Source organism: Heptranchias perlo, chromosome 43 (assembly GCF_035084215.1).
Source record: "Heptranchias perlo isolate sHepPer1 chromosome 43, sHepPer1.hap1, whole genome shotgun sequence".
NCBI lineage: Eukaryota > Metazoa > Chordata > Chondrichthyes > Hexanchiformes > Hexanchidae > Heptranchias > Heptranchias perlo.
In genome coordinates this window covers 5,291,768-5,314,359 of record NC_090367.1, presented here as the reverse complement: position 1 = coordinate 5,314,359, position 22,592 = coordinate 5,291,768, and the positions used below count along the sequence as shown (strand labels likewise).

At 49.3% G+C, this 22,592-nt stretch overlaps 1 protein-coding gene across 3 annotated transcripts in view; it reads right to left on the bottom strand.

Annotated features, from left to right (window-relative positions):
• Positions 1 to 22,379, bottom strand: part of LOC137306464 (mammalian ependymin-related protein 1-like) — a 35,087-nt gene extending 12,708 nt beyond the window's left edge. Inside the window, exons 1-4 of one of the 3 annotated variants that reach the window (XM_067975699.1) lie at positions 22,364 to 22,379; positions 19,580 to 19,695; positions 18,698 to 18,790; positions 16,649 to 16,683 (exon numbers count right to left, since the gene is read on the bottom strand). In XM_067975699.1, coding sequence (XP_067831800.1) covers positions 16,649 to 16,683; positions 18,698 to 18,773 — 111 coding nt within the window. In that variant the 5' untranslated portion in view covers positions 18,774 to 18,790; positions 19,580 to 19,695; positions 22,364 to 22,379. Of the gene's footprint in view, positions 1 to 16,648; positions 16,684 to 18,697; positions 18,791 to 19,579; positions 19,696 to 21,457; positions 21,474 to 22,108; positions 22,222 to 22,363 lie in introns of those variants that run through there. The other 2 variants (XM_067975698.1, XM_067975700.1) reach the window with 2 other exon arrangements.
• Positions 22,380 to 22,592: the final 213 nt, after the last annotated feature.

The window sequence follows — 22,592 nt, the reverse complement described above, 5'->3', positions numbered from 1 at the left end:
AAGGATTAGAGCGGAAATGAGGAAAAACTTTTTGACCCAGAGGATGGTGGGGGTCTGGAACTCACTGCCTGAGAGGGTGATAGAGGCAGAAACCCTCAACTCATTTAAAAAATACCTGGATATGCACCTGAAGATCCGTGAACTGCAAGGCTACGGACCAAACGTGTGAAAGTGGGATTAGGCTGGGTGGCTCATTTCTCAGCTGGCGCGGACACGATTGGCCAAATGGCCTCCTTCTGTGGGTGAATTTTCTATGATTCTATGAGTGTGTCAGTATTAGTAGAGTCCCTGGGAGTGTGTTCGTATCAGCAGAGTCCCTGGGAGTGTGTCCGTATTAGTAGAGTCCCTGGGAGTGTGTCTGTATTAGTAGAGTCCATGGGAGTGAGTCCGTATTAGCAGAGTCCCTGGGAGTGTGTCCGTATTAGCAGAGTCCCTGGGAGTGTGTCCATATTAGCAGAGTCCCTGAGAGTGAGTCCGTATTAGCAGAATCCCTGGGAGTGTGTCCGTATTAGCAGAGTCCCTGGGAGTGTGTCCGTATTAGCAGAGTCCCTGGGAGCGTGTCCGTATTAGCAGAGTCCCTGGGAGTGTGTCAGTATTAGCAGAGTCCCTGGGAGTGTGTCCGTATTAGCAGAGTCCCTGGGAGTGTGTCAGTATTAGCAGAGTCCCTGGGAGGGCGTCAGTATTAGCAGAGTCCCTGGGAGTGTGTCAGTATTAGCAGAGTCCGTGGGAGTGTGTCAGTATTAGCAGAGCCCCTGGGATTATCTCAGTATTAGCAGAGTCCCTGGGAGCGCATCAGTATTAGCAGAGTCCCTGGGAGCGCATCAGTATTAGCAGAGTCCCTGGGAGTGTGTCAGTATTAGGACAGTCCCTGGGATTATCTCAGTATTAGCAGAGTCCCTGGGAGTGTGTCAGGATTAGCAGAGTCCCTGGGAGTGTGTACACTAAGAGCAAGAGGATAACTAAGGAAAGAGTATGGCCTATTAGAGACCAAACATGTAAACCATGTGTGGAGGCGGAAGGTGTGGGCATGGTTCTTAATGAATACTTTGCCTCCGTCTTCACAAAGGAGAGGGATGATACAGGTACTGAAGTTCAGGAGGAGGAGTGTGAAATATTGGATGGGATAAACATAATGCCAGAGGAAGTATTAAGAGGATTAACATCTTTGAAATTGAATAAATCACCAGGGCCTGATGAAATGTAGGCCAGGCTGTTAAAGGATGCCAGGGAGGAATTAGCGGAGGCTTTAACAATCATTTTCTAAACTTCACTGGATACAGGTGTAGTGCCGGAGGATTGGAGGACTGCTAACGTTGTACCGTGGTTTAAAAAGGGAGCGAAGGATAGACCGAGTAATTACGGGCCAGTCAGCCTAACCTCGGTGGTGGGCAAATTATTGGAATCAATTCTGAGGGACAGGATAAACTGTCACTTAGAAAGGCGCGGATTAATCAAGGACAGTCAGCACCGATTTGTTAAGGGGAGGTCGTGTCTGACTAACTTGATTGGATTTTTCGAGGAGGTGACAAGAAGGATCGATGAGGGTGGCGCAATTGATGTAGTCTACGTGGATTTTAGCAAGGCTTTTGACAAGGTCCCACATGGCAGATTGATCAAAATAGTAAAGTCCCATGGGACCCAAGGGAATGTGGCAAATTGGCTCAGTGGCAGGAAGCAAAGGGTAATGGTCGACGGGTGTTTTTGCGATTGGAAGGCTGTTTCCAGTGGGGTGCCGCAGGGCTCGGTACTCGGTCCTTTGCTTTTTGTGTTATACATTAACGATTTGTACTTCAACGTAAGGGGCATGATTAAGAAATTTGCGGATGACACAAAGATAGGCCGTGTGGTTGATAGTGAGGAGGAAAGCTGTAGACTGCAGGAAGACATCAATGGGCTGGTCAGATGGGCAGAAAAGTGGCAAATGGAGTTCAATCCGGAGAAGTGTGAGGTAATGCATTTGGGGAGAGCAAACAAGACAAGGGAATACACAATAAATGGGAGGATACTGAAAGGTGTTGAGGAAGTGAGGGACCTTGGAGTCCATGTCCACAGATCCCTGAAGGTAGCAGGACATGGAGATAAGGTGGTTAAGGTGGCATATGGGATGCTTTCCTTTATTAGCCGAGGCATAGAATATAAAAGCAAGGATGTTATGCTGGAACTGTATAAAACACTAGTTAGGCCACGGCTTGAGTACTGCGCACAGTTCTGGTCACCACATTACAGGAAGGATGTAATTGCACTAGAGAGGGTGCAGAGGAGATTTATGAGGATGATGCCAGGACTGGAGAATTTTAGCTATGATGACAGATTGGATAGGCTGGGGTTGTTTTCCTTGGAACAGAGGAGGCTGAGGGGTGATTTGATTGAGGTGTATACAATTATGAGGGGCCTAGATAGAGTGGACAGGAAGGACCTATTTCCCTTGGTGAAGGAGTCAATAAGCAGGGGGCAAAGATTTAAAGTGATTGGTTGAAGGATTAGAGCGGAAATGAGGAAAAACTTTTTGACCCAGAGGATGGTGGGGGTCTGGAACTCACTGCCTGAGAGGGTGATAGAGGCAGAAACCCTCAACTCATTTAAAAAATACCTGGATATGCACCTGAAGATCCGTGAACTGCAAGGCTACGGACCAAACGTGTGAAAGTGGGATTAGGCTGGGTGGCTCATTTCTCAGCTGGCGCGGACACGATTGGCCAAATGGCCTCCTTCTGTGGGTGAATTTTCTATGATTCTATGAGTGTGTCAGTATTAGTAGAGTCCCTGGGAGTGTGTTCGTATCAGCAGAGTCCCTGGGAGTGTGTCCGTATTAGTAGAGTCCCTGGGAGTGTGTCTGTATTAGTAGAGTCCATGGGAGTGAGTCCGTATTAGCAGAGTCCCTGGGAGTGTGTCCGTATTAGCAGAGTCCCTGGGAGTGTGTCCATATTAGCAGAGTCCCTGAGAGTGAGTCCGTATTAGCAGAATCCCTGGGAGTGTGTCCGTATTAGCAGAGTCCCTGGGAGTGTGTCCGTATTAGCAGAGTCCCTGGGAGTGTGTCCGTATTAGCAGAGTCCCTGGGAGTGTGTCCGTATTAGCAGAATCCCTGGGAGTGTGTCCGTATTAGCAGAGTCCCTGGGAGTGTGTCAGTATTAGCAGAGTCCCTGGGAGTGTGTCCGTATCAGCATGTAGTTTTTGGCCTCCTAATAGTTGCAACTCTGCTGGAAGAAGTATTAATCAGGAAATAGTCGGGGCATGTAATAAGGGAACAGCTATAATTAATGGGGATTTTAACTATCATATTAACTGGACAAATCAAATTGGGCAGGGCAGCCTTGAGGAAGAGTTTATTGAGTGTATTTGGGATGGATTTCTTGTGCAGTATGTAACTGATCCTCCAAGGGGGCAAGCAACCTTGCACCTGGTCCTGTGTAATGAGCCAGGATTAATTAATAATGTCCTAGTTAAGGATCCCCTGGGAATGAGTGACCATAACATAGTTACATTCCATATCCAATTAGAGGGTGAGAAGGTTAGTTCTCAAACAAGCATACTGAGCTTGAATAAAGGAGACTATGATGGTATGAGAGCGGAATTGATTAAAGTGGACTGGGAAAATAGATTAAAGGGTAAGACGGTACATGAGCAGTGGTGTTCATTTAAGGAGTTATTTTACAACTTTCAAAAAATATATATTCCACTGAGGAAAAAAGGGTGTAAAAGAAATGACAGCCATCCGTGGCTAAGTAAAGAAATTAAGGATAGTATCCGACTAAAAACAAGGACATATAAGGTAGCCAAACTTAGTGGGAGGATAGAAGATTGGGAAGTCTTCAAAAGACAGCAAAAAGTAACTGAAGGATTGATTAAGAAAGGGAAGATAGATTATGAAAATAAATTAGCAAAAAATATAAAAACAGATAGCAAGAGTTTCTACAGTTATATAAAAAGAAAAAGGATGGCTAAGACAAACGTCGGTCCCTTAGAGGATGAGACCGGGAAATTAATGGTGGGAAACATGGAGATGGCAAAAATGCTGAACAAATCTTTTGTTTCAGTCTTTACAGTAGAGGACACTAAGTATATCCCAACACTGGACAAACAGGGGGCTCTGGGGGGGGGGGGGGGGGGGGGAAGGAGGAGCTAAATACGATTAAAATCACTAAGGAATTGGTACTCAGTAAATTAATGGGACTCAAGGCGGATAAATCCCCTGGACCTAATGGCTTACATCCCAGGGTCTTGAGGGAAGTGGCAGTAGGGATTGTGGATGCTTTGGTAATAATTTTCCAAAATTGTCTGGACTCAGCAAAGGTCCCGGCAGATTGGAAAACTGGTAATGTAACACCCTTATTTAAAAAGGGTAGTACGCAGAAGGCTGGAAATTATAGACCAGTTAGCCTAACATCTGTGGTGGGTAAAATTTTAGAGTCTATTATTAAGGAGACAGTAGCGGAACATTTGGATAAACATAATTTAATAGGACAAAGTCAGCATGGCTTTACGAAGGGGAAGTCACGTCTGACAAATTTGCTTGAGTTCTTTGAGGACATAACGTACAGGGTGGATAAAGGGGAACCAGTGGACGTAGTGTATTTAGACTTCCAGAAGGCATTTGACAAGGTGCCACATAAAAGATTATTGCTCAAGATAAAGAATCACTGGATTGGGGGTAATATTCTGGCATGGGTGGAGGATTGGTTATCTAACAGGAAGCAGAGAGTTGGGATAACTGGTTCATTCTCGGACTGGCAACCAGTAGCCAGTGGTGTTCCGCAGGGGTCGGTGCTGGGTCCCCAACTCTTTACAATCTATATTAATGATTTGAAGGAGGGGACCGAGTGTAACATATCAAAGTTTGCAGATGATACAAAGATGGGAGGGAAAGTAGAGAGTGAGGACATAAAAAACCTACAAGGGGAGAAAGAGGGGCTGGGTGAGTGGGCGGAGATTTGGCAGATGCAATACAATATTGGAAAATGTGAGGTTATGCACTTTGGCAGGAAAAATCAGAGAGCAAGTTATTATCTTAATGGCGAGAAACTGGAAAGTACTGCAGTACAAAGGGATCTGGGGGTCCTAGTGCAAGAAAATCAAAAAGTTAGCATGCAGGTGCAGCAGGTAATCAAGAAGGCCAACGGAATGTTGGCTTTTATTGCTAGGGGGATAGAATATAAAAACAGGGAGGTATTGCTGCAGTTATATAAGGTATTGGTGAGACTGCACCTGGAATACTGCATACAATTTTGGTGTCCATACTTAAGAAAAGACATACTTGCTCTCGAGGCAGTACAAAGAAGGTTCACTCGGTTAATCCCGGGGATGAGGAGGTGGACATATGAGGAGAGGTTGAGTAGATTGGGACTCTACTCATTAGAGTTCAGAAGAATGAGAGGCGATCTTATTGAAACATATAAGATTGTGAAAGGGCTTGATCGGGTGGATGCGGTAAGGATGTTCCCAAGTATGGGTGAAACTAGAACTAGGGGGCATAATCTTAGAATAAGGGGCTGCTCTTTCAAAACTGAGATGAGGAGAAACTTCTTCACTCAGAGGGTAGGAGGTCTGTGGAATTTGTTGCCCCAGGAAGCTGTGGAAGCTACATCATTAAATAAATTTAAAACAGAAATAGACAGTTTCTGAGAAGTAAAGGAATTAGGGGTTACAGGGAGCGGGCAGGAAATTGGACATGAATTTAGATTTGAGGTTAGGATCAGATCAGCCATGATCTTATTGAATGGCGGAGCAGGCTCGAGGGGCCGATTGGCCTACTCCTGCTCCATTTATTATGTTCTTATGCAGCAGAGCCCCTGGGAGTGTGTCCGTGTTAGCAGAGCCCCTGGGAGTGTGTCCGTATTAGCAGAGTCCCTGGGAGTGTGTCCGTATTAGCAGAGTCCTTGGGAGTGTGTCCGTATTAGCAGAGTCCCTGGGAGTGTGTCCGTATTAGCAGAGTCCCTGGGAGTGTGTCCGTATTAGCAGAGTCCCTGGGAGTGTGTCCGTGTTAGCAGAGTCCCTGGGAGTGTGTCAGTGTTAGCAGAGCCCCTGGGAGTGTGTCAGTGTTAGCAGAGTCCCTGGGAGTGTGTCAGTGTTAGCAGAGTCCCTGGGAGTGTGTCCGTATTAGCAGAGTCCCTGGGAGTGTGTCAGTATTAGCAGAGTCCCTGGGAGTGTGTCAGTGTTAGCAGAGTCCCTGGGAGTGTGTCAGTGTTAGCAGAGTCCCTGGGAGTGTGTCCGTATTAGCAGAGCCCCTGGGAGTGTGTCCGTATTAGCAGAGTCCCTGGGAGTGTGTCCGTATTAGCAGAGTCCCTGGGAGTGTGTCCGTATTAGCAGAGTCCCTGGGAGTGTGTCCGTATTAGCAGAGTCCCTGGGAGTGTGTCCGTATTAGCAGAGTCCCTGGGAGTGTGTCCGTATTAGCAGAGCCCCTGGGAGTGTGTCCGTATTAGCAGAGTCCCTGGGAGTGTGTCAGTATTAGCAGAGTCCCTGGGAGTGTGTCCGTATTAGCAGAGCCCCTGGGAGTGTGTCCGTATTAGCAGAGTCCCTGGGAGTGTGTCAGTATTAGCAGAGCCCCTGGGAGTGTGTCAGTATTAGCAGAGCCCCTGGGAGTGTGTCCGTATTAGCAGAGCCCCTGGGAGTGTGTCCGTATTAGCAGAGTCCCCCGGGAGTGTGTCAGTATTAGCAGAGTCCCTGGGAGTGTGTCAGTATTAGCAGAGTCCCTGGGATTATCTCAGTATTAGCAGAGTCCCTGGGAGTGTGTCAGTATTAGCAGAGTCCCTGGGAGTGTGTCCGTATTAGCAGAGTCCCTGGGAGTATGTCCGTATTAGCAGAGTCCCTGGGAGTGTGTCCGTATTAGCAGAGTCCCTGGGAGTGTGTCAGTATTAGCAGAGTCCCTGGGAGTGTGTCCGTATTAGCAGAGTCCCTGGGAGTGTGTCCGTATTAGCAGAGTCCCTGGGAGTGTGTCCGTATTAGCAGAGTCCCTGGGAGTGTGTCAGTATTAGCAGAGTCCCTGGGAGTGTGTCAGTATTAGCAGAGTCCGTGGGAGTGTGTCAGTATTAGCAGAGCCCCTGGGATTATCTCAGTATTAGCAGAGTCCCTGGGAGCGCATCAGTATTAGCAGAGTCCCTGGGAGCGCATCAGTATTAGCAGAGTCCCTGGGAGTGTGTCAGTATTAGGACAGTCCCTGGGATTATCTCAGTATTAGCAGAGTCCCTGGGAGTGTGTCAGGATTAGCAGAGTCCCTGGGAGTGTGTCAGGATTAGCAGAGTCCCTGGGAGTGTGTCAGGATTAGCAGAGTCCCTGGGAGTGTGTACACTAAGAGCAAGAGGATAACTAAGGAAAGAGTATGGCCTATTAGAGACCAAACATGTAAACCATGTGTGGAGGCGGAAGGTGTGGGCATGGTTCTTAATGAATACTTTGCCTCCGTCTTCACAAAGGAGAGGGATGATACAGGTACTGAAGTTCAGGAGGAGGAGTGTGAAATATTGGATGGGATAAACATAATGCCAGAGGAAGTATTAAGAGGATTAACATCTTTGAAATTGAATAAATCACCAGGGCCTGATGAAATGTAGGCCAGGCTGTTAAAGGATGCCAGGGAGGAATTAGCGGAGGCTTTAACAATCATTTTCTAAACTTCACTGGATACAGGTGTAGTGCCGGAGGATTGGAGGACTGCTAACGTTGTACCGTGGTTTAAAAAGGGAGCGAAGGATAGACCGAGTAATTACGGGCCAGTCAGCCTAACCTCGGTGGTGGGCAAATTATTGGAATCAATTCTGAGGGACAGGATAAACTGTCACTTAGAAAGGCGCGGATTAATCAAGGACAGTCAGCACCGATTTGTTAAGGGGAGGTCGTGTCTGACTAACTTGATTGGATTTTTCGAGGAGGTGACAAGAAGGATCGATGAGGGTGGCGCAATTGATGTAGTCTACGTGGATTTTAGCAAGGCTTTTGACAAGGTCCCACATGGCAGATTGATCAAAATAGTAAAGTCCCATGGGACCCAAGGGAATGTGGCAAATTGGCTCAGTGGCAGGAAGCAAAGGGTAATGGTCGACGGGTGTTTTTGCGATTGGAAGGCTGTTTCCAGTGGGGTGCCGCAGGGCTCGGTACTCGGTCCTTTGCTTTTTGTATTATACATTAACGATTTGTACTTCAACGTAAGGGGCATGATTAAGAAATTTGCGGATGACACAAAGATAGGCCGTGTGGTTGATAGTGAGGAGGAAAGCTGTAGACTGCAGGAAGACATCAATGGGCTGGTCAGATGGGCAGAAAAGTGGCAAATGGAGTTCAATCCGGAGAAGTGTGAGGTAATGCATTTGGGGAGAGCAAACAAGACAAGGGAATACACAATAAATGGGAGGATACTGAAAGGTGTTGAGGAAGTGAGGGACCTTGGAGTCCATGTCCACAGATCCCTGAAGGTAGCAGGACATGGAGATAAGGTGGTTAAGGTGGCATATGGGATGCTTTCCTTTATTAGCCGAGGCATAGAATATAAAAGCAAGGATGTTATGCTGGAACTGTATAAAACACTAGTTAGGCCACGGCTTGAGTACTGCGCACAGTTCTGGTCACCACATTACAGGAAGGATGTAATTGCACTAGAGAGGGTGCAGAGGAGATTTATGAGGATGATGCCAGGACTGGAGAATTTTAGCTATGATGACAGATTGGATAGGCTGGGGTTGTTTTCCTTGGAACAGAGGAGGCTGAGGGGTGATTTGATTGAGGTGTATACAATTATGAGGGGCCTAGATAGAGTGGACAGGAAGGACCTATTTCCCTTGGTGAAGGAGTCAATAAGCAGGGGGCAAAGATTTAAAGTGATTGGTTGAAGGATTAGAGCGGAAATGAGGAAAAACTTTTTGACCCAGAGGATGGTGGGGGTCTGGAACTCACTGCCTGAGAGGGTGATAGAGGCAGAAACCCTCAACTCATTTAAAAAATACCTGGATATGCACCTGAAGATCCGTGAACTGCAAGGCTACGGACCAAACGTGTGAAAGTGGGATTAGGCTGGGTGGCTCATTTCTCAGCTGGCGCGGACACGATTGGCCAAATGGCCTCCTTCTGTGGGTGAATTTTCTATGATTCTATGAGTGTGTCAGTATTAGTAGAGTCCCTGGGAGTGTGTTCGTATCAGCAGAGTCCCTGGGAGTGTGTCCGTATTAGTAGAGTCCCTGGGAGTGTGTCTGTATTAGTAGAGTCCATGGGAGTGAGTCCGTATTAGCAGAGTCCCTGGGAGTGTGTCCGTATTAGCAGAGTCCCTGGGAGTGTGTCCATATTAGCAGAGTCCCTGAGAGTGAGTCCGTATTAGCAGAATCCCTGGGAGTGTGTCCGTATTAGCAGAGTCCCTGGGAGTGTGTCCGTATTAGCAGAGTCCCTGGGAGCGTGTCCGTATTAGCAGAGTCCCTGGGAGTGTGTCCGTATTAGCAGAGTCCCTGGGAGTGTGTCCGTATTAGCAGAGTCCCTGGGAGTGTGTCAGTATTAGCAGAGTCCCTGGGAGGGCGTCAGTATTAGCAGAGTCCCTGGGAGTGTGTCAGTATTAGCAGAGTCCGTGGGAGTGTGTCAGTATTAGCAGAGCCCCTGGGATTATCTCAGTATTAGCAGAGTCCCTGGGAGCGCATCAGTATTAGCAGAGTCCCTGGGAGCGCATCAGTATTAGCAGAGTCCCTGGGAGTGTGTCAGTATTAGGACAGTCCCTGGGATTATCTCAGTATTAGCAGAGTCCCTGGGAGTGTGTCAGGATTAGCAGAGTCCCTGGGAGTGTGTACACTAAGAGCAAGAGGATAACTAAGGAAAGAGTATGGCCTATTAGAGACCAAACATGTAAACCATGTGTGGAGGCGGAAGGTGTGGGCATGGTTCTTAATGAATACTTTGCCTCCGTCTTCACAAAGGAGAGGGATGATACAGGTACTGAAGTTCAGGAGGAGGAGTGTGAAATATTGGATGGGATAAACATAATGCCAGAGGAAGTATTAAGAGGATTAACATCTTTGAAATTGAATAAATCACCAGGGCCTGATGAAATGTAGGCCAGGCTGTTAAAGGATGCCAGGGAGGAATTAGCGGAGGCTTTAACAATCATTTTCTAAACTTCACTGGATACAGGTGTAGTGCCGGAGGATTGGAGGACTGCTAACGTTGTACCGTGGTTTAAAAAGGGAGCGAAGGATAGACCGAGTAATTACGGGCCAGTCAGCCTAACCTCGGTGGTGGGCAAATTATTGGAATCAATTCTGAGGGACAGGATAAACTGTCACTTAGAAAGGCGCGGATTAATCAAGGACAGTCAGCACCGATTTGTTAAGGGGAGGTCGTGTCTGACTAACTTGATTGGATTTTTCGAGGAGGTGACAAGAAGGATCGATGAGGGTGGCGCAATTGATGTAGTCTACGTGGATTTTAGCAAGGCTTTTGACAAGGTCCCACATGGCAGATTGATCAAAATAGTAAAGTCCCATGGGACCCAAGGGAATGTGGCAAATTGGCTCAGTGGCAGGAAGCAAAGGGTAATGGTCGACGGGTGTTTTTGCGATTGGAAGGCTGTTTCCAGTGGGGTGCCGCAGGGCTCGGTACTCGGTCCTTTGCTTTTTGTGTTATACATTAACGATTTGTACTTCAACGTAAGGGGCATGATTAAGAAATTTGCGGATGACACAAAGATAGGCCGTGTGGTTGATAGTGAGGAGGAAAGCTGTAGACTGCAGGAAGACATCAATGGGCTGGTCAGATGGGCAGAAAAGTGGCAAATGGAGTTCAATCCGGAGAAGTGTGAGGTAATGCATTTGGGGAGAGCAAACAAGACAAGGGAATACACAATAAATGGGAGGATACTGAAAGGTGTTGAGGAAGTGAGGGACCTTGGAGTCCATGTCCACAGATCCCTGAAGGTAGCAGGACATGGAGATAAGGTGGTTAAGGTGGCATATGGGATGCTTTCCTTTATTAGCCGAGGCATAGAATATAAAAGCAAGGATGTTATGCTGGAACTGTATAAAACACTAGTTAGGCCACGGCTTGAGTACTGCGCACAGTTCTGGTCACCACATTACAGGAAGGATGTAATTGCACTAGAGAGGGTGCAGAGGAGATTTATGAGGATGATGCCAGGACTGGAGAATTTTAGCTATGATGACAGATTGGATAGGCTGGGGTTGTTTTCCTTGGAACAGAGGAGGCTGAGGGGTGATTTGATTGAGGTGTATACAATTATGAGGGGCCTAGATAGAGTGGACAGGAAGGACCTATTTCCCTTGGTGAAGGAGTCAATAAGCAGGGGGCAAAGATTTAAAGTGATTGGTTGAAGGATTAGAGCGGAAATGAGGAAAAACTTTTTGACCCAGAGGATGGTGGGGGTCTGGAACTCACTGCCTGAGAGGGTGATAGAGGCAGAAACCCTCAACTCATTTAAAAAATACCTGGATATGCACCTGAAGATCCGTGAACTGCAAGGCTACGGACCAAACGTGTGAAAGTGGGATTAGGCTGGGTGGCTCATTTCTCAGCTGGCGCGGACACGATTGGCCAAATGGCCTCCTTCTGTGGGTGAATTTTCTATGATTCTATGAGTGTGTCAGTATTAGTAGAGTCCCTGGGAGTGTGTTCGTATCAGCAGAGTCCCTGGGAGTGTGTCCGTATTAGTAGAGTCCCTGGGAGTGTGTCTGTATTAGTAGAGTCCATGGGAGTGAGTCCGTATTAGCAGAGTCCCTGGGAGTGTGTCCGTATTAGCAGAGTCCCTGGGAGTGTGTCCATATTAGCAGAGTCCCTGAGAGTGAGTCCGTATTAGCAGAATCCCTGGGAGTGTGTCCGTATTAGCAGAGTCCCTGGGAGTGTGTCCGTATTAGCAGAGTCCCTGGGAGTGTGTCCGTATTAGCAGAGTCCCTGGGAGTGTGTCCGTATTAGCAGAATCCCTGGGAGTGTGTCCGTATTAGCAGAGTCCCTGGGAGTGTGTCAGTATTAGCAGAGTCCCTGGGAGTGTGTCCGTATCAGCATGTAGTTTTTGGCCTCCTAATAGTTGCAACTCTGCTGGAAGAAGTATTAATCAGGAAATAGTCGGGGCATGTAATAAGGGAACAGCTATAATTAATGGGGATTTTAACTATCATATTAACTGGACAAATCAAATTGGGCAGGGCAGCCTTGAGGAAGAGTTTATTGAGTGTATTTGGGATGGATTTCTTGTGCAGTATGTAACTGATCCTCCAAGGGGGCAAGCAACCTTGCACCTGGTCCTGTGTAATGAGCCAGGATTAATTAATAATGTCCTAGTTAAGGATCCCCTGGGAATGAGTGACCATAACATAGTTACATTCCATATCCAATTAGAGGGTGAGAAGGTTAGTTCTCAAACAAGCATACTGAGCTTGAATAAAGGAGACTATGATGGTATGAGAGCGGAATTGATTAAAGTGGACTGGGAAAATAGATTAAAGGGTAAGACGCTACATGAGCAGTGGTGTTCATTTAAGGAGTTATTTTACAACTTTCAAAAAATATATATTCCACTGAGGAAAAAAGGGTGTAAAAGAAATGACAGCCATCCGTGGCTAAGTAAAGAAATTAAGGATAGTATCCGACTAAAAACAAGGACATATAAGGTAGCCAAACTTAGTGGGAGGATAGAAGATTGGGAAGTCTTCAAAAGACAGCAAAAAGTAACTAAAGGATTGATTAAGAAAGGGAAGATAGATTATGAAAATAAATTAGCAAAAAATATAAAAACAGATAGCAAGAGTTTCTACAGTTATATAAAAAGAAAAAGGATGGCTAAGACAAACGTCGGTCCCTTAGAGGATGAGACCGGGAAATTAATGGTGGGAAACATGGAGATGGCAAAAATGCTGAACAAATCTTTTGTTTCAGTCTTTACAGTAGAGGACACTAAGTATATCCCAACACTGGACAAACAGGGGGCTCTGGGGGGGGGGGGGGGGGGGGGGGGAAGGAGGAGCTAAATACGATTAAAATCACTAAGGAATTGGTACTCAGTAAATTAATGGGACTCAAGGCGGATAAATCCCCTGGACCTAATGGCTTACATCCCAGGGTCTTGAGGGAAGTGGCAGTAGGGATTGTGGATGCTTTGGTAATAATTTTCCAAAATTGTCTGGACTCAGCAAAGGTCCCGGCAGATTGGAAAACTGGCAATGTAACACCCTTATTTAAAAAGGGTAGTACGCAGAAGGCTGGAAATTATAGACCAGTTAGCCTAACATCTGTGGTGGGTAAAATTTTAGAGTCTATTATTAAGGAGACAGTAGCGGAACATTTGGATAAACATAATTTAATAGGACAAAGTCAGCATGGCTTTACGAAGGGGAAGTCACGTCTGACAAATTTGCTTGAGTTCTTTGAGGACATAACGTACAGGGTGGATAAAGGGGAACCAGTGGACGTAGTGTATTTAGACTTCCAGAAGGCATTTGACAAGGTGCCACATAAAAGATTATTGCTCAAGATAAAGAATCACTGGATTGGGGGTAATATTCTGGCATGGGTGGAGGATTGGTTATCTAACAGGAAGCAGAGAGTTGGGATAACTGGTTCATTCTCGGACTGGCAACCAGTAGCCAGTGGTGTTCCGCAGGGGTCGGTGCTGGGTCCCCAACTCTTTACAATCTATATTAATGATTTGAAGGAGGGGACCGAGTGTAACATATCAAAGTTTGCAGATGATACAAAGATGGGAGGGAAAGTAGAGAGTGAGGACATAAAAAACCTACAAGGGGAGAAAGAGGGGCTGGGTGAGTGGGCGGAGATTTGGCAGATGCAATACAATATTGGAAAATGTGAGGTTATGCACTTTGGCAGGAAAAATCAGAGAGCAAGTTATTATCTTAATGGCGAGAAACTGGAAAGTACTGCAGTACAAAGGGATCTGGGGGTCCTAGTGCAAGAAAATCAAAAAGTTAGCATGCAGGTGCAGCAGGTAATCAAGAAGGCCAACGGAATGTTGGCTTTTATTGCTAGGGGGATAGAATATAAAAACAGGGAGGTATTGCTGCAGTTATATAAGGTATTGGTGAGACTGCACCTGGAATACTGCATACAATTTTGGTGTCCATACTTAAGAAAAGACATACTTGCTCTCGAGGCAGTACAAAGAAGGTTCACTCGGTTAATCCCGGGGATGAGGAGGTGGACATATGAGGAGAGGTTGAGTAGATTGGGACTCTACTCATTAGAGTTCAGAAGAATGAGAGGCGATCTTATTGAAACATATAAGATTGTGAAAGGGCTTGATCGGGTGGATGCGGTAAGGATGTTCCCAAGTATGGGTGAAACTAGAACTAGGGGGCATAATCTTAGAATAAGGGGCTGCTCTTTCAAAACTGAGATGAGGAGAAACTTCTTCACTCAGAGGGTAGGAGGTCTGTGGAATTTGTTGCCCCAGGAAGCTGTGGAAGCTACATCATTAAATAAATTTAAAACAGAAATAGACAGTTTCTGAGAAGTAAAGGAATTAGGGGTTACAGGGAGCGGGCAGGAAATTGGACATGAATTTAGATTTGAGGTTAGGATCAGATCAGCCATGATCTTATTGAATGGCGGAGCAGGCTCGAGGGGCCGATTGGCCTACTCCTGCTCCATTTATTATGTTCTTATGCAGCAGAGCCCCTGGGAGTGTGTCCGTGTTAGCAGAGCCCCTGGGAGTGTGTCCGTATTAGCAGAGTCCCTGGGAGTGTGTCCGTATTAGCAGAGTCCCTGGGAGTGTGTCCGTGTTAGCAGAGTCCCTGGGAGTGTGTCAGTGTTAGCAGAGCCCCTGGGAGTGTGTCCGTATTAGCAGAGCCCCTGGGAGTGTGTCAGTGTTAGCAGAGTCCCTGGGAGTGTGTCAGTGTTAGCAGAGTCCCTGGGAGTGTGTCCGTATTAGCAGAGTCCCTGGGAGTGTGTCAGTATTAGCAGAGTCCCTGGGAGTGTGTCAGTGTTAGCAGAGTCCCTGGGAGTGTGTCAGTGTTAGCAGAGTCCCTGGGAGTGTGTCCGTATTAGCAGAGCCCCTGGGAGTGTGTCCGTATTAGCAGAGTCCCTGGGAGTGTGTCCGTATTAGCAGAGTCCCTGGGAGTGTGTCCGTATTAGCAGAGTCCCTGGGAGTGTGTCCGTATTAGCAGAGTCCCTGGGAGTGTGTCCGTATTAGCAGAGTCCCTGGGAGTGTGTCCGTATTAGCAGAGCCCCTGGGAGTGTGTCCGTATTAGCAGAGTCCCTGGGAGTGTGTCAGTATTAGCAGAGTCCCTGGGAGTGTGTCCGTATTAGCAGAGCCCCTGGGAGTGTGTCCGTATTAGCAGAGTCCCTGGGAGTGTGTCAGTATTAGCAGAGCCCCTGGGAGTGTGTCAGTATTAGCAGAGCCCCTGGGAGTGTGTCCGTATTAGCAGAGCCCCTGGGAGTGTGTCCGTATTAGCAGAGTCCCTGGGAGTGTGTCCGTATTAGCAGAGCCCCTGGGAGTGTGTCCGTATTAGCAGAGTCCCTGGGAGTGTGTCCGTATTAGCAGAGTCCCTGGGAGTGTGTCCGTATTAGCAGAGCCCCTGGGAGTGTGTCCATATTAGCAGAGCCCCTGGGAGTGTGTCCGTATTAGCAGAGCCCCTGGGAGTGTGTCCGTATTAGCAGAGCCCCTGGGAGTGTGTCCGTATTAGCAGAGTCCCTGGGAGTGTGTCCGTATTAGCAGAGTCCCTGGGAGTGTGTCCGTATTAGCAGAGTCCCTGGGAGTGTGTCCGTATTAGCAGAGTCCCTGGGAGTGTGTCCGTATTAGCAGAGCCCCTGGGAGTGTGTCCGTATTAGCAGAGCCCCTGGGAGTGTGTCCGTATTAGCAGAGTCCCTGGGAGTGTGTCCGTATTAGCAGAGTCCCTGGGAGTGTGTCAGTATTAGCAGAGTCCCTGGGAGTGTGTCAGTATTAGCAGAGTCCCTGGGAGTGTGTCCGTGTTAGCAGAGTCCCTGGGAGTGTGTCAGTGTTAGCAGAGTCCCTGGGAGTGTGTCAGTATTAGCAGAGTCCCTGGGAGTGTGTCAGTATTAGCAGAGCCCCTGGGAGTGTGTCAGTATTAGCAGAGCCCCTGGGAGTGTGTCAGTATTAGCAGAGCCCCTGGGAGTGTGTCAGTGTTAGCAGAGCCCCTGGGAGTGTGTCAGTGTTAGCAGAGCCCCTGGGAGTGTGTCAGTGTTAGCAGAGTCCCTGGGAGTGTGTCCGTATTAGCAGAGTCCCTGGGAGTGTGTCCGTATTAGCAGAGTCCCTGGGAGTGTGTCCGTATTAGCAGAGTCCCTGGGAGTGTGTCCGTATTAGCAGAGTCCCTGGGAATGTGTCCGTATTAGCAGAAGGACTCTGGCAGAAGATCAGAATTTGCAAGGGGATCATGTGGATTGGTCAGTATTTGCGTGGGAGTCTTTGGTGTCAAATATTGTCTGATTGCGCTCCTGTGAAGCGCCTTGGGATGTTTTACCACATTAAAGGCACTGTATAAATGCAAGTTCTTGTCATTTAATGTGCTTTGATTTGTTCTGGCCTTGGGAGAGCGATATTTATGCTCTGTCCTCTCCTGTTTAGATCCATTGGCTGCCAGTCTCTGCAATGCTGCGCAATAGGGAGACCCAACCATACAGGGGTGCAGGCTCAGGGGACCAGCTCCCCCGCGTTTAGTTTGAGGAACAGGACACACATAGGACGTGCACTGTCGATACTCACAATAACCTTATTACCTTCCAGGAGCTTTGGCGGAGCTGTGGGATAAAAAGGGAAAGAGAATGATCAGTGAGAGCCAGTGAGAGTTCATTGGAGAGGTAATTCTCCAAGTTTACAGTCCCTGGGTATTCAGGCACACAGACCATTTGGCACAACTGGTCTATGTTGGTGTTTATACTCCACCCGAACCTTCTCCCACTGTAATTACCTCTTCCCACCCTGCCCCCCCCCGTATCCCTCTATTCCCACCCTGCCCCCCGTAACCCTCTATTCCCACCCTGCCCCCCCCCCCCCGTATCCCTCTATTCCCACACTGCCCCCCCCCGTATCCCTCTATTCCCACCCTGCCCCCCCCATCGTATCCCTCTATTCCCACCCTCTATTCCCACACTGCCCCCACCCCCATATCCCTCTATTCCCACCCTGCCCCCACCCCCATATCCCTCTATTCCCACCCTGCCCCTCTGTTCCCTTCTCCCTCATGTTTCCATCAAGCCTCCTCTTAAATGCATCAATATTAGCTGCTTCAACCGCCCCATGTGGCAGCGAGTTCCACATTCCCACTACTCTGTGTAAAGATATTCCTCCCAAATTCTTCACTTGATCTATTAGTGACTATCTTATATTTATGCCCCCTTGTTTGTCAGCTCTCCCACAAGTGGAAACAGTTTCTCCTCATCCACCCTATTTGAACCACTTCATAATTTTAAAGACCTCCTTCAGGTCTCCTCCTTTCCAGAGAGAAGAGCCCCACCCTGCTCAAATTCTTGTTAGTTCCATCCTCTCAATTCTGGCAACATCCTTGTGAATCTTTTCTGCACTTTCCCCATTCCTTCAATAACCATTTTTTTGTAGTATGGAGACCAGAACTGCACACAGTACTCCAAGTGTGGTCTGAACAAGGTCCTATATAAATTTAACATTACCTCTCTGACTTTATATTCTATTCCTCTAGAAATGAGCCCTTGTAGTTTTATGGCCTCATCAACTTGTATTGCTATTTTGTGATCCCAGCCCCCTTGAGATAAATTCCATTAGCCTTTTTGATTATTTTTTGTACCAGTGCGCCAGCTTTTAGTGATGTGTGTATCTGGGACACCCAATTCCCTTTGCTCCTCCACAGCTCCTCGTCTCACCATTTAGAAAACATTCCAATTTGTCTTCCTTGGATCCAAAGTGGATGACCTCACATTTCCTCACACTGAACTCCATCAGCTACAGTTTTGCCCACTCACTTAGTCTGTCTAACTTCCTGCTCCCATCTACACAACTTACACTGTCTCCTAACTTAGACCATCATGTGTGCAGGGCAGGCTTGATAGACCAGCTGGTCTTTAACTGCCCATCATTTCTGAAGCACCGGTGTGGAAGGCGGCATCGTCAGAACAGATACGATGGAGACGGAGAAACTGGGAGAATGGAATAGAGTCCTTATAGGAGGCAGGGTGGGAGAAAGTCTAATCGAGTTAGCTGTGGGAGTCGGTGGGCTTGCAGTGGGTAAAGTGGCTTTGGGAGAGTCACAGATGTTGATCGGAAGAGACTGGACAAGAGGAGAAAAAACTGAGTCGAGATAAGAAGAATTTAGTTCTGTGAGGCAAGAACAGGCTGAAACGATAGAATTACCAGGGCAGTCCCATTTGTGAATCTTGGGAAGGAGGAATGGTTTGTATTCCCTCAATCTAATTGAGGTATTTAAAATGATAAAGGGATTCGATAGGGTAGAAACAGTGAAACTATTTCCTCTGGTGGGGGAATCCAGAACAAGGGGGCACAATCTTAAAGAAACGTATATCGTGGATGTGGGGCATGGAAAGCAGCTCCCCATGATTTTCAATCCAATCGTTGGGTTGGGGACACTCATCACAGTGCCCAAATTCCTGATAGCCATTGTGCAAAACTATTTGCAGGGAGTGCTAATGTGAAATCCGCCCCCTTAATGGACGGTCGCACCCGAAACGTTGACCTACCTCTTCTCTCTGAGGCTGGGCCTTTCCAGCCATTTCCGTTCTATTTCCCTGGTACCTGGTGTAACACGATATAAAGTGCACTTACAGCAAGGTTCAGGTTTGCCTCCTTCAGTCACCAGGAAGGATAAGGAGCAGATGGCGAGAGCAGCCAGCAGCTTCATGGTGTTACGTTGGGTATCTGATTTTCAAATCATATGGATACACAAATAAAAACAGCATTAGGATCCCTTTTCTTGTGATTAACTCCATTCTCTTCCGTTAAACACCTTGTTCAATGTCGTCTCAATGGCTCTGGAGGAACGGATCTATCACTGAGCCATAGAAACCAGGGCCATGGTTTTGATGCCCAGTCTCCACTCATCTCAGCCGGAGAGGCAATAAAAGTGCTACAATTGGCCTCAGTGCCGCTGGGTTTGACAGGGGAAGAATGAGCCCGAATTCATCCATCCCCATACTGGGAAAAGGAAGAGTCCGAGCAGGATCGGGCTCAGCTGTGATGCCCTACACGGTACAATGACCCGTTGACTCCCTGTTGTTTTGGCACCGCTGGCGGCCGTGCCTTCAGCTGTCTCGGCCCTAAGCTCTGGAATTCCCTCCCTAAACCTCTTCTCCTCTCTCTTCTCCTTTAAGGCGCTGCTTAAAACCTACTTCTTTGACCAATATCTCCTAATAGCTCCTTCATTGGCTCAGTGTCAATTTTTGTCTGATAACACTCCTGTGAAGCACCTTGGGGCATTTTACTACGTTAAAGGCGCTTTGTAAATGCAAGTTGTTGTTGACTGTGGAGCCATACCCCAGCAACGGTCAGCACATGCAGGGCGAAGGGAAGACGGTAAAACAAAGCTCCATTTAAACAATGCTAGCAACAAATTCTGAAAATGGGAAGGAAGAGGTTAATACAGTCTGAGTAGCAGAATGCTGTACGAGGTTTTGAAGCTTAATAAACTGATTTACGCTCCACACTCACCTAAGATTCAAACGACTACGATGCTGTCACACCACTGAAGGTCAGGTTCAAACTGTTCCGAGACTTTGTACCTTCTGGTAATGGGGTAAACATCAGGTGACAGATCACTTGTGTAACTGGATACAAAGGAGACGTTGTTTACAACACAAGAACAGAACTGATTTGTGATAAGAGTTTCGTGTGTAACGTCAAGGATAGTCACTGGGATCTGACAAAGTCCCTGGCACAAATGCTTCTGGCGATTATGGGGGGGGTTTTGGACAGGGGGAGGGGAAAGGTGATGGGATTCACATTGGGGCAGTGGTTTCCAATCTTTTCTATATGGGGCCTGCAATTATATATATCAACATATGCCCCGGGACACCCCGCGAACAGCGGCACGCTCCCCGGGACACCCCGCGAACAGCGGCACGCTCCCGGGGACACCCCGCGAACAGCGGCACGCTCCCGGGGACACCCCGCGAACAGCGGCACGCTCCCGGGGACACCCCGCGAACAGCGGCACGCTCCCGGGGACACCCCGCGAACAGCGGCACGCTCCCGGGGACACCCCGCGAACAGCGGCACGCTCCCGGGGACACCCCGCGAACAGCGGCACGCTCCCCGGGACACCCCGCGAACAGCGGCACGCTCCCCGGGACACCCCGCGAACAGCGGCACGCTCCCGGGGACACCCCGCGAACAGCGGCACGCTCCCCGGGACACCCCGCGAACAGCGGCACGCTCCCCGGGACACCCCGCGAACAGCGGCACGCTCCCCGGGACACCCCGCGAACAGCGGCACGCTCCCCGGGACACCCCGCGAACAGCGGCACGCTCCCCGGGACACCCCGCGAACAGCGGCACGCTCCCCGGGACACCCCGCGAACAGCGGCACGCTCCCCGGGACACCCCGCGAACAGCGGCACGCTCCCCGGGACACCCCGCGAACAGCGGCACGCTCCCCGGGACACCCCGCGAACAGCGGCACGCTCCCCGGGACACCCCGCGAACAGCGGCACGCTCCCCGGGACACCCCGCGAACAGCGGCACGCTCCCCGGGACACCCCGCGAACAGCGGCACGCTCCCCGGGACAACCCGCGAACAGCGGCACGCTCCCCGGGACACCCCGCGAACAGCGGCACGCTCCCCGGGACACCCCGCGAACAGCGGCACGCTCCCCGGGACACCCCGCGAACAGCGGCACGCTCCCCGGGACACCCCGCGAACAGCGGCACGCTCCCCGGGACACCCCGCGAACAGCGGCACGCTCCCCAGGACACCCCGCAAGTAGCGGCACGCTCCCCGGGACAACCCGCAAGTAGCGGCACGCTCCCCGGGACACCCCGCGAGTAGCGGCACGCTCCCCGGGACACCCCGCGAGTAGCGGCACACTCTCAGGGAACACTATCAATACTGACACACTCCCCGGGACCCCCTGTATATATCGACACACACCCAAAGATCCCCTGTAAATATCGACACACTCCCGGAGATCGCTTGTCAATACTGACACACTCTCCGGGACCCCCTGTCAATACTGACATAGTCCCGCGGACCCCCTGTAAATATCGACACACTCCTGCGGACCCCCTGCGATTATCGGCACGATCCCGAGAACCCCCTGTAAATAATGATACACTGCCAGGGTCCTCCCTGGGACATCTGAAATAGTCCATTGCCTGCTCCCTGCCCCTCTCCGGAATATCTGGCATTGCCTGCTCCCTGCCCCTCTGCGGAATATCTGGCATTGCCTGCTCCCTGCCCCTCTGCGGAATATCTGGCATTGCCTGCTCCCTGCCCCTCTGCGGAATATCTGGCATTGCCTGCTCCCTGCCCCTCTGCGGAATATCTGGCATTGCCTGCTCCCTGCCCCTCTCCGGAATATCTGGCATTGCCTGCTCCCTGCTCCTCTCCGGAATATCTGGCATTGCCTGCTCCCTGCCCCTCTGCGGAATATCTGGCATTGCCTGCTCCCTGCCCCTCTCCGGAATATCTGGCATTGCCTGCTCCCTGCCCCTCTGCGGAATATCTGGCATTGCCTGCTCCCTGCCCCTCTCCGGAATATCTGGCATTGCCTGCTCCCTGCCCCTCTGCGGAATATCTGGCATTGCCTGCTCCCTGCCCCTCTGCGGAATATCTGGCATTGCCTGCTCCCTGCCCCTCTCCGGAATATCTGGCATTGCCTGCTCCCTGCCCCTCTCCGGAATATCTGGCATTGCCTGCTCCCTGCCCCTCTCCGGAATATCTGGCATTGCCTGCTCCCTGCCCCTCTCCGGAATATCTGGCATTGCCTGCTCCCTGCCCCTCTCCGGAATGATTCCCAAATTCCGCAACCTGTTGTAAATCTGGACTAGCCCCTCCTTTCTTCCGGTTCTCTCTCTCTCCAGGGGTGGGGAGTGTTTGTTTTTGCCCGTCTATTGGTCTGAGGCACGTTCCCTCCTCCAGCCTCCGCCGGACGGTTCCCTCGGCGAACATTTTAAAGTTTGAGATTTTATTTTTTGTCTTTTTTTCCTCGGTGAAAGTTACATTGTGTCAGTTTCACTCACTGATTCCCCGGATCCTCGCTGCCCCGGTGCTTGCAGTCCGCCTCTCTCCGCCACTCCCACTCAGCGCGGGTAGGCGCACTGCGCAATGCACCGTCCGCCTTCCTCAATCAATCCGCTCACTGATCACACCCGCAGCCCATTGAGAGCTCCCTGCTCCGACACCAGCTTCCAACACACCCCATACCCTCCCTCACTGAGCAAACACAGCTCAACACACCAATAATCATCCCTCAATGAACCGATACAGCCCCTTACCTCATATCACCCCATGTTAGTAGCTCAGTAATACCATTCCCTCAGACCACTGAATAACCCCAGCATCAACCCTCCAATAGCATTCCTTAAACCCCAACCACAACCCTCTTGGACCATTCCCTCAAAGTCAACCTGTAACACCACCAATCTCCACCCCAACATTAATCCACCAATCCCCACCCCAACATTAATCCACCAATCTCCACCCTTACATTAATCCACCAATCTC